This window comes from Penaeus vannamei, chromosome 27 (genome assembly GCF_042767895.1).
Source record: "Penaeus vannamei isolate JL-2024 chromosome 27, ASM4276789v1, whole genome shotgun sequence".
NCBI classification, from domain to species: Eukaryota; Metazoa; Arthropoda; class Malacostraca; order Decapoda; family Penaeidae; genus Penaeus; species Penaeus vannamei.
In genome coordinates, this window is record NC_091575.1 from 14,112,606 (window position 1) to 14,125,105 (window position 12,500).

At 35.4% G+C, this 12,500-nt stretch overlaps 1 protein-coding gene across 16 annotated transcripts in view; it reads left to right on the top strand.

Annotated features, from left to right (window-relative positions):
* LOC113823866 (protein draper) overlaps positions 1 to 12,500 on the top strand; it is a 161,315-nt gene that overhangs the window by 112,532 nt on the left and 36,283 nt on the right. For 9 of the 16 annotated variants that reach the window (XR_011399667.1, XM_070140844.1, XM_070140849.1 and 6 more), the window contains 17 exons: positions 1,727 to 1,853; positions 2,107 to 2,275; positions 2,559 to 2,636; positions 5,076 to 5,230; positions 5,741 to 5,953; positions 6,114 to 6,251; positions 6,374 to 6,585; positions 6,796 to 6,962; positions 7,300 to 7,428; positions 7,603 to 7,875; positions 8,107 to 8,313; positions 8,444 to 8,599; positions 8,854 to 9,030; positions 9,216 to 9,326; positions 9,470 to 9,626; positions 9,901 to 9,968; positions 11,180 to 11,251. Coding sequence is in view for 15 of the 16 variants with exons in the window: in XM_070140844.1 (XP_069996945.1) it covers positions 1,727 to 1,853; positions 2,107 to 2,275; positions 2,559 to 2,636; positions 5,076 to 5,230; positions 5,741 to 5,953; positions 6,114 to 6,251; positions 6,374 to 6,585; positions 6,796 to 6,962; positions 7,300 to 7,428; positions 7,603 to 7,875; positions 8,107 to 8,313; positions 8,444 to 8,599; positions 8,854 to 9,030; positions 9,216 to 9,326; positions 9,470 to 9,626; positions 9,901 to 9,968; positions 11,180 to 11,251 (2,609 nt within the window). In the remaining variant the exon portion in view is untranslated. The remainder of the gene's footprint in view (positions 1 to 1,726; positions 1,854 to 2,106; positions 2,276 to 2,558; positions 2,637 to 5,075; positions 5,231 to 5,740; positions 5,954 to 6,113; positions 6,252 to 6,373; positions 6,586 to 6,795; positions 6,963 to 7,299; positions 7,429 to 7,602; positions 7,876 to 8,106; positions 8,314 to 8,443; positions 8,600 to 8,853; positions 9,031 to 9,215; positions 9,327 to 9,469; positions 9,627 to 9,900; positions 9,969 to 11,179; positions 11,252 to 12,500) is intronic. The other 7 variants (XM_070140846.1, XM_070140851.1, XM_070140855.1 and 4 more) reach the window with 3 other exon arrangements.

Genomic DNA, 12,500 nt, shown 5'->3' on the forward strand with positions numbered 1-12,500 from the left:
CCAAACAAAATTTCAAGTAAATATAGTGTCGTAATGTAATGCGTGTGGCATCCTCAATTGCATCATGAAGGCAAGGTCTCGGAAATGTGTGTTTGAAGTCGATTTCCGCCGTCTACAAGATGTTTTCGTGTACATGATATAATCGCGTGTTTGTTAATTGGAAAAAATAAATTTACTGTTACAATGCTACTTTACCATTATTTCTCGACAAGTTATCAGTATCAAATTTGCTTACGTAATCCCTTTCTTTTCTTTTTTAAGTTAACATAAATCGTTCTCATTACAGACTGTTTACATTCATGTCATGCAAGCTGTTTATATATGACCCTTATGCCATTAAAAAAAAACATACTCTGTTTACGTATTGCTCAATATTCATTACTTATTTTGATTTGTTTGTATCCACATATGCATTGAAACCTTTTGTTCGTGCTCCATTATATTTCGCGTTATTCATTACATTTTCTTCTAATAGCTAAAAATGTCTGCTCATGGTCGTACTTGCATACACACAGACATTCAGTATTTCAGATTTCTCAAAGACTATGGTCAAGTCTGGTTCGTATCATGAAACGTTTGCTTTGCGAAAATGTGGCGAGATGACGAAGTGGTGCAGCAACTGTTGCAGAAAGTGCAAGACGAGTTGTAAGCAGATCTGAAGACATGTGACACGAGGCGCAACTGGAGACTTCTGGGCGGGGTTGCCATGCGGGAAACGGTCGTTTTTTTTTTTTTTTTTTTTTTTTTTTTTTTTTTTTTTGTGTGTGTGTGTGTGTGTGTGTGTGTGTGTGTGTGTGTGTGTGTGTGTGTGTGTGTGTGTCTATGTAGGCTGTAAGCTTGCCCTTTGCACTTGCCTACCTGTCCTTATTTCATTTAATATAGGAATTCATCTACCGTTGCGAATACACATGTGCACGCATTCCGTAAATATTTATGGTGACATTGTTCGCTATTACACGTACATATATACACACACATGCACATGCACAGACAGAATTCACGAGCTGGCACGTTTTTAGTCTTTAAGCGAGAACTTAAAGGCTATGGATGCTATATGACCTTAGATGTCTAGTACATTTATCTGAACCATTAACCATTAAAGGCTACGGAATAAAAGTAAAATGAACACAAAACATATAAATGGTCAGTATACAATAAAAATGACTCTTCTATATGCTAGTACTGAAAAACATAGTTTCAAATTGATTATGACTTTGTAGAAAGATTAAACAACAACAATTTTACCAATACGTTCAGATATCCATTATCAGCACGTATTCGTTCTGATAATTCATTCTTCGGTCTTTTCATGTGTGTGTGTGTGTGTGTGTGTGTGTGTGTGTGTGTGTGTGTGTGTGTGTGTGTGTGTGTGTGTGTGTGTGTGAGAGAGAGAGAGAGAGAGAGAGAGAGAGAGAGAGAGAGAGAGAGAGAGAGAGAGAGAGAGAGAGAGAGAGAGAGAGAGAGAGAGAGAGAGAGAGAGAGAGAGAGAGAGAGAGAATATCCTCATAGTTTCCTTTGTAAGTCATGGTCATTATCAGTATGATTATCATTTTGCTAGTTTTTTTTATATCATATTTCTGTTTGATTTCTGGTATGTAAATTCTTGCTAATTTTCATTTTTCTTTCTTCCTGTATTACATTTTCTTCTCTTTGCCCCTCTAAACAATAGGATGGATAAATAAAGAATAAAGAACTGTTTCACTAATGATATATCCTCACCTTGCAGGTACACAAGTTTTGTGAACGTATCCTACACAAAAGCATATAGAGTACGAACTTATACGTACTGCTTCAGCATTCCGCCCAAGTGTTCCAAGTACAAGATTGCGTATAAGACTTCTTTCAAGACACAGGTACGTATTAGTTCTTGCCACATTCTACATATGATGTTACAGTATATTTATTATCATTTTTATAACTTTTTACTGCCATACTCTTCTTCTTGGAGGTTAGATTAAGAATCTGTAAAATTATATTTTATATACTACATAGATGTAACAATATGATGTATAGGAAATTGGAGATATAAACAGAGTGACTTCTTCCCCCAAATTTTCCCATCTTTAGTATTAAGCAAACAAAGTGAAATTATTGTTTTATCCACAGAGCCAAACCAAAACCCGGACTGTGGATGTGTGTTGTTCGGGCTTCACAAGAGTGCCAGCTGAAGACCGGTGCATACCAATATGTTCCCAAGACTGCATACATGGGGTTTGTGTCAAACCAGATGAGTGCCGTTGCGAAGCAGGCTACTCAGGCCCAAGCTGTAATATAAGTAAGTGTTGGATTGTTAAGTATTGGCTTGATAGATTTAGTGATTTTATAAATGACTTAGAGCTTCTCCCTCTTGAGATTAATGTAAAATGTACTTTTTGGCTTTGTAGAACTTTCAGCAAGAATTTATATAATAATAAAAGAAAGCATAAACAGAGGTGAGATCAGCTTTTAGTACTGATCCCGTTGTTTTTAGTATTGATTAATTGTCTTCTACTTTTATCAAGATTAGGCAACATCGCTGCAACAAACCTTAAGTAATAATAATGGCCTTTATCTGTTAGGCAACTTGATGGAGTTTGGTATTGACGACACAGTGCATAATGCCCTGGTCCCGTGCTCTGGCCCGCAGTGCTATGTTTGTGAGTAGCACACGTATTCTCCCGGCACCCACCTCAGAGTTGTCTAGGCACCACTGGCACAATGATATGGGCTATGATGTGACATAGTGCCAACAACTTCATCTAATTATCAGACTGTGCTTGAAATAGCTTCAGCACAATAAAGAATTGCACTTTCCACTCAGCAAAATACACTAACATTTGTTAATTTACTCCATTAAAGACCAAAAAGTGAAGTTTGCACATATGCACTTCAGAATGCTTAAATCAGAATTATCAAAAAAACAGATAGATTAGGTCTGAGTATTGAAAGGATAATGATAAACCAATGAGTTAAAATTCTAAAGCACAGCAACAAATTAATGTTTGCACAAATAGTCATTAAGAGTCAGCAGTAAATATTTAGCACCTGATAATGGAAGTTGTAAAAACAAAGTTTCCGTGATGGTGACTACTGGCACGGTTACATCAGGTGATGGTATGTAGCTTTCATGGCACTCATTTTATTGGTCACAAGGTGGGTGGCGGAGACAAGACTTGGTGCTAGTTGTAGAGGAGCTTAGTGGAAGGTCTCAGAGACCAGGGTCTTCAGTGGAAATAGTTGCCCTAGGAAATTTCTTTTTATTATTATTATTTTTATTATGGTTTGCTTTCCTAACAGCTTTTCAACAAACATACTGGCTGTACAGTTATGTGAAGGGCCTTCTCTAATGAATTTTAAATATGTAACTATAAAGTAAAAGGTGGTTTGTAGAGCATAAAGTGTAATGCTGTATTAAAGATGAGTTTAACTTTAGTACATATAAAATGTTTAAGATTAGGTCATAGTTTACTGAAAGAAGGGTTGTTTCAACAAAATCCAGCTACTTTTGTATGTGGAAGATATGCAACATGAGCCATTTCATATAACTGTTGTAGTCTGATTCATTTCAAGGTTTACTAAACAATGCAAAGGTTTATAGGTTATCAACATTAATCATTATCTGTGGTGTGTGTTATGAATGTAGTCTTGTGTTCATGTATTATGTGTCCTTTTGTTATGTTGACTCACCCCATCCTAATTTGTTTTCCTTGGCCAACAGAAATGAGGGGTAAGTTTTATTGAAAATAAATTTTGATAGCTATTGGCTGATAATTGCACTTAGCCAGTCAGAGCTTTACTGATGATGGGCCAGCAGTCACATTTTTAAGAGGGTTAAGAATTTTTTTATCATCATATAATCACAGGGATCTCAGAATGGGTTATGACCAGCAAACCTGTCCTCAAGCAGTATGCAGTTCATTGTCTGTTTATGTAATAATTGCAGAAATTAAAGGACTCATAAGGCTCAGCAGCCAATATAGTGCAGGTACTGTATGGAATACATTGTGTCCTATAAAATAAACAAGAATTGATGGATTGTTTATTTATAAAGCTTGCCAACCCATCTCTTACAAGTGTGACTGTCTTTGAATCTTTTGTGTTTTTTGCGTGGCGCTGCATCCAAGTGGCTTTGGTGTAGGTCAAAAATGCGTGGGACCTCCGCCTTTTTCTAACAGTGACTCGTACATGTTATTATGTGCCATTTCAGCACTACCTTTGGTTTATGTCTTAGCTTTTTATCTGTTATTCTGTGAGATGTTGCATCTGGTTTGTGTACTGATATTATTCTTTCTTTACTATTTGGTATATTTATTTGATTTATTTTAATTTCTCTTTAACAGTGTTGAATTCAGCAATAGTGATGTTCAAGTTAATTTATTGCATGTGTAGAGAGTGTCTTTTTCTTTTAAGTAGAAAAGGTTATGAGATGAAAGACATAAAAAAAGAAGATAGATGTCAAGCTTTGCTAACAATGCTGTTATATGAAAACAGGTTTCTCATGCCAATATACTGAGAAAAAAATTTTCATATTGGTTAACTTCAGCTTGCTCTGCTAAGTAGAAACTAGTGGATGTAATTTTCCCAAAAAATATAATGATGATGATAATAGTTTTTTAGAAACATGTTTATCCTGAAGCAAAAGAAATAAAGGATACATGGCCTTGTTTTGCATTTAATTTTCTTATATAAATTCTGTATTTTATGGATGCAAATGATATTTTACTCTAAATTATTATATGATCTTTTCATAATTTGAAAATTTAAATGTTATGGTATGTAAACCAAAAGAAGATAATTGTTAACTCTAAATTTACTATGAATGAATACTTTGTGCTTGTATTATGCTATTTGATGTCTTTTTTTCATATTACTGTTTCATAAATATCATACTTAATTGAAAGTTACACATTTATTTCTTGCAACATTTTTCTAACAAGATTTAAACATGACATATTCAGAATATCCCAGCAAAAGATCTTTTCTACTCTTGAAGGTTAAATGGATTTATGGAGAAGTGTGTGTGTTGCTTATACATAAAAGGTTATAGATAACATTAAAGGGAATATTTGATAATTATCTCTCTTAATTTTCTACAGCCTGTCCAGAAGGGAAATGGGGCATGGGATGCATCCATGACTGTCCCTGTTTACACGAGGGGAAATGCGACCCACTGTATGGGAATTGTTCATGTCATGCTGGCTGGATTGGTCCATATTGTGAAGAGAAATGCCAGGATGGGTATTATGGAGTGGTGAGTTGAATATTGTTTTTTATGAACTGTGTATTTATATTGTCATTTATGTCCATATTATTTATTCTTATTTATATTTTTGATAATTATATTCTCGGCTTTGTTATCCTTATTCATTCTCGCATTGATTTTTCTTCATTTTGTTCTATTTTTTTGCTTGATTTTTTTTCTTCTTCTTTTTCTTTTTCTTTCTTTGTGGAATTTTCTCTATTGTGATATATTGTGTCAAATATATATACAATTTCTTTTTTTAGAAGAAAATTATTTTCCTCCCACTCTTTTTTATTTGTTCATACATTTCATTTCTTAATTTATTGTTACTATCAAGTTAATGATTAAGTCTATTTGAAAATAATTGCCTTGCTCTTACCTCGCAGTTAATGTGTATCCCATATGAAACAAAATACCAGAATGGATAACAGATATAGACCCATAAGGAGGTAGGTAGAAAGTGAAATGTAGTAGAACTACTGCTTTATACATGATTAAACACAAAGAGTCTTCCATCAGGATTGCAAAGATCGCTGTCGCTGTCAGAATGGAGGGACTTGTGACCATGTCTCTGGGGCATGCCAGTGCTCCCCAGGCTGGACAGGACCCCTTTGTGAGAAGTCTTGTCCAGAAGGCACACACGGCACTGCCTGCAGTAACAAGTGTGCCTGTCAAAATGGTGGACACTGTGACCCTGTCAATGGGAAGTGTCAGTGTCCTCCTGGTTGGACGGTTAGTAATATTGTTTGTTTTTGTTAATAATTGAATGAGAAAGATGTTGTTTTGCTCTTGTATTTTTCAGTTCATCAATAAATTTTTTGTTTCAGGTTTCTTAAGGTATATATAAATGGCTATATGTATAGTGTATGATTGTATTACTTTCATCTATTAGGGAGATGTGTGTGCCAACCCATGTCCTCAAGGCACCTGGGGACGGAACTGCTCAGAGCTTTGTGATTGCTACAATTCTGCAACATGTGACCACATAACAGGTCGCTGCAAGTGCCCTTCAGGATATGTAGGAAATAAGGTAACAAAGACATGTGATATATGTTTTTTATGAACAATGTAAATGTCTTGAAAAAGGTTTTGACCAGTAGATACAGTATTAATGAGAATTACTATCCCCTAATTTTACCAAATATTGAACAGTGTCAAGAGGAATGTCCTTTAGGGACATATGGGGTTAACTGCACAGAATCTTGCAACTGCCGCAATGGGGCCACTTGTTCCCACATCAGTGGAAGGTGTTTCTGCAAGGACGGATGGCTGGGCACCGATTGCTCAATGCCAGCGTGTCCTCCAGATCAGTTTGGAGCAGGATGTTCACAAATTTGTTCCTGTGAAAAACATAACACTGAAAGGTAGGAAATACACATGTTAATGATAACATTCAAATTTTTAAATATTTGCTGAAGATTATGGTATCCCATGATAAATGAGAAAAAAAACAATTGTTTTCATTTTTCTCTGCTAAAGAGAAAAAACTATTTGCATGCTTTATATTGTTCCCTTCCCTATACTGGTGATATCTATGACTGTTGTGCCCTTCTAAAATACTAAGTTGTTCACAGATGTCATCCTTGGACGGGTGAGTGTGAGTGCAAAGCTGGCTGGGCAGGTGAGACATGTAGTCGAGCCTGCCCCTTCTACAAGTATGGAGAGAAGTGCCAAAACAGTTGCAACTGCAAGAATGGGGCTTTTTGTGACCCTGTGGATGGCACTTGCATCTGTGCACCAGGTGAGATCAAGTTAGGTTAACCAGACAGAATAATGAATGAATAGTTCTACATGATTTATAGATAAATGATTTTTAAAGAGATATGGACACTGTACCTGCCAAAATATTTTGATTGTTCAAAGTGCCATGTCCAGATATTAATTTAAATTTCCATAATGTGATAATGTATGGATTCATTTGCAAATATTTTTTGACATTAAATTGTTGGAAAACAGAATTTCCTCTTCAGAAATGTTACGGTACAGTATAGTTTTTAGATCTGTATTATGTAATGATAGAGTTGCAGAGGGTGTTTTTTTTTTCATTTATTTGTATTTTAAACCATTTTCTTAACCAGGGTACCATGGAAAAGATTGCAGTGACCATTGCCCAAAACACAAGTATGGTCAGAATTGTGAACTGGATTGTCGTTGTAAAAATGCTCTTGGCTGCTCCCATGAGAGTGGAAAGTGTATTTGTAGTCCAGGTAATAAAATGTATTGATTTGTAATCTTCTGTCACTACACTCTTTTGTTTTAAGATATCTGTAAATTCACTTCTTATACCAGAAGACTTGAGCTTTGAATAATCTAAGGCAAAAAACATCCAAAGCTTAGTAGATTTAGTATGTTTAACATATATAATATCTTCCATGTTTAAGGTTGGGGTGGCCAGCAGTGTTCCTTAACATGCCCACTAGGTTTCTATGGTGGAAACTGCACTGAAGTGTGTGACTGCCAGAACAATGGTTCTTGCGACCCAGTGACTGGAAAATGCACCTGCGGCCCAGGCCATTTCGGGGACAAGTGCCAAAAGACATGTGATCAGGGCTTCCATGGTATGGCCTGTGTTAATCACTGTGCGTGTGTTGGACCCAATGTTGAAGGCTGTGACCCAGTCACTGGTAGATGCATCTGCAAGCCTAGTTTCCGAGGTTAGTGTTTTTTTCGTCTGTTTGGCTTTTTTGTTTTCTTGCAGTGTTTCTTGTTATAGAATTAGCCTTCTCATGCTATTTAATTTATGGATGTATTTCATAGATAAGGCCAGTGTGTTCCACTTTATACTTCAATCAAAATATATTCCATTCCTGCCAATATATGAAGCTAATTAGCTAAAAGTGTCAAAAAACAAAAATTACCTTCTCACCCCATCCCCATCCTTTCAGGTGTGAGCTGTGAATCTAGATGTCCCCGTGGAAATTATGGTGAATCTTGCACAAAACGATGCGACTGCAAGAACAATGGGTCCTGCAATTACCAGAACGGAAAATGCATCTGCGAGCGAGGTTGGCATGGTGCCAATTGCAACACTCCCTGTAGGCCTGGCAAATATGGGGTTAACTGCAACCAGAACTGCCCATCTTGTGTGCATGGTCTGTACCTTGTCTTTCTGAACCTTTGGTGAAATTGAAGGATGATTGAAAATGGATTTTTTTTTTTTTTTTACTAAGAACATTAAATGTGGCAGTTTTGGTTGATGATTGTTCTTTTTAAATTTCCCAGGTAATGGTACATGTGATGCACAGGAAGGGACTTGTGTTTGTGCAGCAGGATGGCGGGGAGCAAGATGTGATCGAACATGTCCTTCTGGATACTGGGGGTTTGGCTGTAATAGTGAATGCAGATGTCGTAATGGTGCAGAGTGTAACCCAGAAACAGGTACATGTTTTCTTCTTATTCATTTTCTTTCTTCTTCGTCTTTCTTCCATCTTTCCTTCCTTCCATTTTTCTTTTTATTCTTCTTCCCTCCATCATCATCAGTCATCATCAATCTTCAGTCATCATAACCCTCCTCAGCAATTTTTAATCCTATTCTCTTTTGGGTGGTAATACTACCATCTTTGATATATAACTGCAAAAAAGTTATCAACTATTGTTTCATATAAACTAAATGGCACAAATATCTGCTGCAGGAGAGTGTCATTGTCTTCCTGGTTGGAGAGGTGCAGACTGCTCACAACCTTGCCCTCCTGGGACCTTTGGTTACAATTGCCTTCAAGCATGTCATTGTCGAAACCATGCTTCTTGTAGAGGCAATGATGGTTTCTGTGAGTGCAAGCCAGGATGGATGGGACCAGGGTGTACACAGAGTAAGTAAATGTGGCTGTTAGTCCATCATATGATTCTGTAATTGTCTTGTAGCCATGTGTTTATGAATATGTGAGTGCACAGTGCATATGTGTGTCTGTACAGTAGTATTTATATCACAGAATAAAATCAGATCAGACAAATACTAAATATTACAAATATTTTATTTTTATGTATTCTATTTCAGCTTGTCCAGAAGGTTATTATGGACGACAGTGCCTGAATGTGTGCAATTGCAGCACTGATAATTTCATTTGTCATCCTGTTGAAGGCTGTAAATGTCGTTATGGATTTGAAGGCAAGTGAAGATGTTTTGATTAATGTGAGGTGAATAGAATGAAAATGTTTCCTGTTGTTGTTATTCTCTTCCTGCTCCTACTATATGAGCTTACTAGATAAACAAGAGTTGTGTTATTTAAAGTTGAATTTCTTTGGCCACAGGTGACATGTGTGATATCCCAATTACAAGTCCCATCAAAACAAGTGATGTTCCCTTCCTTCCAACTACACCAAGCGGATCAAATAATGCTGGACTTATTGTTGGCGTCGTGTCAATCATTCTCATCACCATTGTCATTGCAATCATAATTTATTACAGGTAGATAGTAGAAGGTCTACACAGACATGTATTTTCATTTAAAATCCACAGTTCTGGATTTAATTATATGATTTTTTATATTTATTTTCTGTATGTTAAAGATTTAAGGGATTCATGATTTCAACTTTTACGTTATCAGCTCAGAATCATGCATAACAGATAATATGATGTATTTGTAACAGATTGTATCGGTCATGCAATATTTCCTGGTAGTGGAGCATTCATGCATATCATAATTTGTATTACACAAGTCATATTTTTTCTCTTCTTTCAGACGAAGACTAAAAAGATTAAAAAGAGAACTTGCTGTTGTCCAGTACACAGCTAATCCATCAACAACAGGTAAGAGGTTTAAGAGCAAGATCATTTTCCACATCTTTTGTCTTGTTCTGTCACTATGTCTCTATCAGTGTTCCCTCAAAAGCACTGGATGCATCTCCCCATTGTGGTCAATGTAAATGTTCGTCTGGCTGGTTAAAGCGTGGATACTTTGTATTGTCTGTCCTTGGGTATCAGTGTTGGCTGTGAAGCACATTTTGATGTGCTTTTAATCCTCAGTCCTCAGAATGTTAACTGCAGTAGAAGCTCTTTGTAACATTGTAATATGTAATTAACCTATATTTATTTTGTTATTAACAACTTCAGTTTGACTGGTAACAATGCTATCAAGACCAGTTCTGTTAATGATTTTTCGCCATCTCTAAATGTGTCTAAAGTCTTTAGGTTTAATGATGTCTATATGCCTTTTAAGACTAACATAAACGCAACACTTTAGTGTTCATTTCTTGATCCATAACAAAGAAATGATTTAGTTTCATGTTGATTTATTTCAGCATACTTCATTTAATTTTACATGGCATGAAAACTGATTTTTATGTGTAAAAGTACTTGTACTGGTATTTTCCACAGTCTTTTGCTATTCATCTTTGATGTTTTGTTTGCAGTATATGATGATTTATAAGCAATCAGGATTTTATACTTATAATAGGAATAGTATTAGAAGGAACACACAATGTTTTGAAGGGCTTTTACATTAGGATAGATCTCATGATCTTATCAAATGATGTGTTCTGACTATAGAATCACTGCAATGCTTTGTCAATGCAAAGGCAACAGATTAGTGCTGAACTTTATTTGGCTGTTAGATTATGCAAAAATTCTCAGCTAACAAGCTTCATTGCAATGCAACATTTAAAAAATCAGATTCTGCTTATTTTGTAGACTGCAGCTCTATAGTCACAATTAATTCTGACCTTCCATAGTAGATCTATACGGTGACTAAGATTCTGTGTATGTAACAGAAGTAAATACTTCCTGAGAAATTGAAGTCCTACAGTTACTATGTGATTATTTGGTAAATCTTTAAAAGGTACCAACAAGACCAAAAGCAAAAGATAAGAATAATCAGAACCAAAACAGAATTTAGTCCACTGTTATTGAATATGCCAGGCCCCAACATGCAACATTTATAACCATGGCCTGTACAGCTAGTTAGAAGTGTACTGTAACTTTCTTTCCATCACTCTCTCTCTGTGCACGCTTACACACACTAGAACGCCCCAAGATGATCGAGAGCAAAGAGAGCACTAAGCTTCGTCCTTCTAATAAGCTCTCACAGAAGTCTGGTAAGATAATTTTCAAACACTTTGCATATTTTATGTTTTTAATGTATTAAATTTCTTTCTTTGCTGATATTCATCATAATTCATTGGATACTATCTCTCTTCCAAACTATAAAGTAAACTCTTTCCTGGTATGGTTTGTTGTATGTACCCAATATCTATCCACTAGCTATCCATATAATTGTGTAGACAAAGTATATATACATATATACACATATACACACAAATGTGTATATTGTATGTATATTATGTTTTCTCTTACTTGAGTCATGACTACCCTGGTATTCCCTAAGCATTTTACCCTAAATGTTCAGTGTTCAAAACTCCTATTTAACCTGCACAAATGTATATTCAGGAGGGTTTTTTTACTTCCACCTCAAAACATAGCCTGCATATAAATATTTCCTTACTTATTGTTGTTGGTAATGCATTCTTTGCTGTTCATATAGAAGCCAAAATGATAAAAAGAAAAGAGTATTTTAAAAAGAGAACCTTTTGTGTCTAATTTGTGATATTTTACTCTGCTTTAAAGGACAACCGGTAACCAAAAGATGGAGTTCAATTGCAGGTATCATATTTTGAAAATAATTTTTACCTCTTTTTTCATTTTTCATTAGTAAGTGGTCACATATTATGATCAGCCTTCTTTCTTTTATCAGAACACCTACAGGTAATCAGCAATTTTGAATGATGTTGGGAGGAAAGTGTATTGAACGTCTTTTAACTCAAAAACAGTTTTTGAGTGTCAGCTTGTTGGGTTTTTTCATATTGTCTATTTATGATCATTTATGTTGAAATCTCATTGATCTTCATTTTTATTACGAAAGATCTTTTTCTGATTTTTAAAAGAAATTTATGCACAAAATCCCTTGAGTTTCAACTTTAAGTACCCCCCTCCCTCATCTTTCTCCATATATAGGACATGGTAAGTTTGTAAAGTCAATAGCCAATCTCTTATTCTCAAACTAATCCTATCTAATGAATCAAGTTTGATATTTACCGGACAAACTATCTTATTGAATTGCATAGGAGACAAATAGTATTTTGTATTATGTAGTCTGCTATAAAATATAGATTAGTTTTCAGGTAATAACCAACCCTTTGATGATTATTTTTCCTTTGATAAATGCCTTTGATGAGGACATTGATAAAGTAGATGCAAAACTGAATCACATGAAAGTGATACATGTAGTAAGTGTCATTATATTGTTTTTATATATTCGCAATGCATTCTCTGATGTCTAAATTTTTC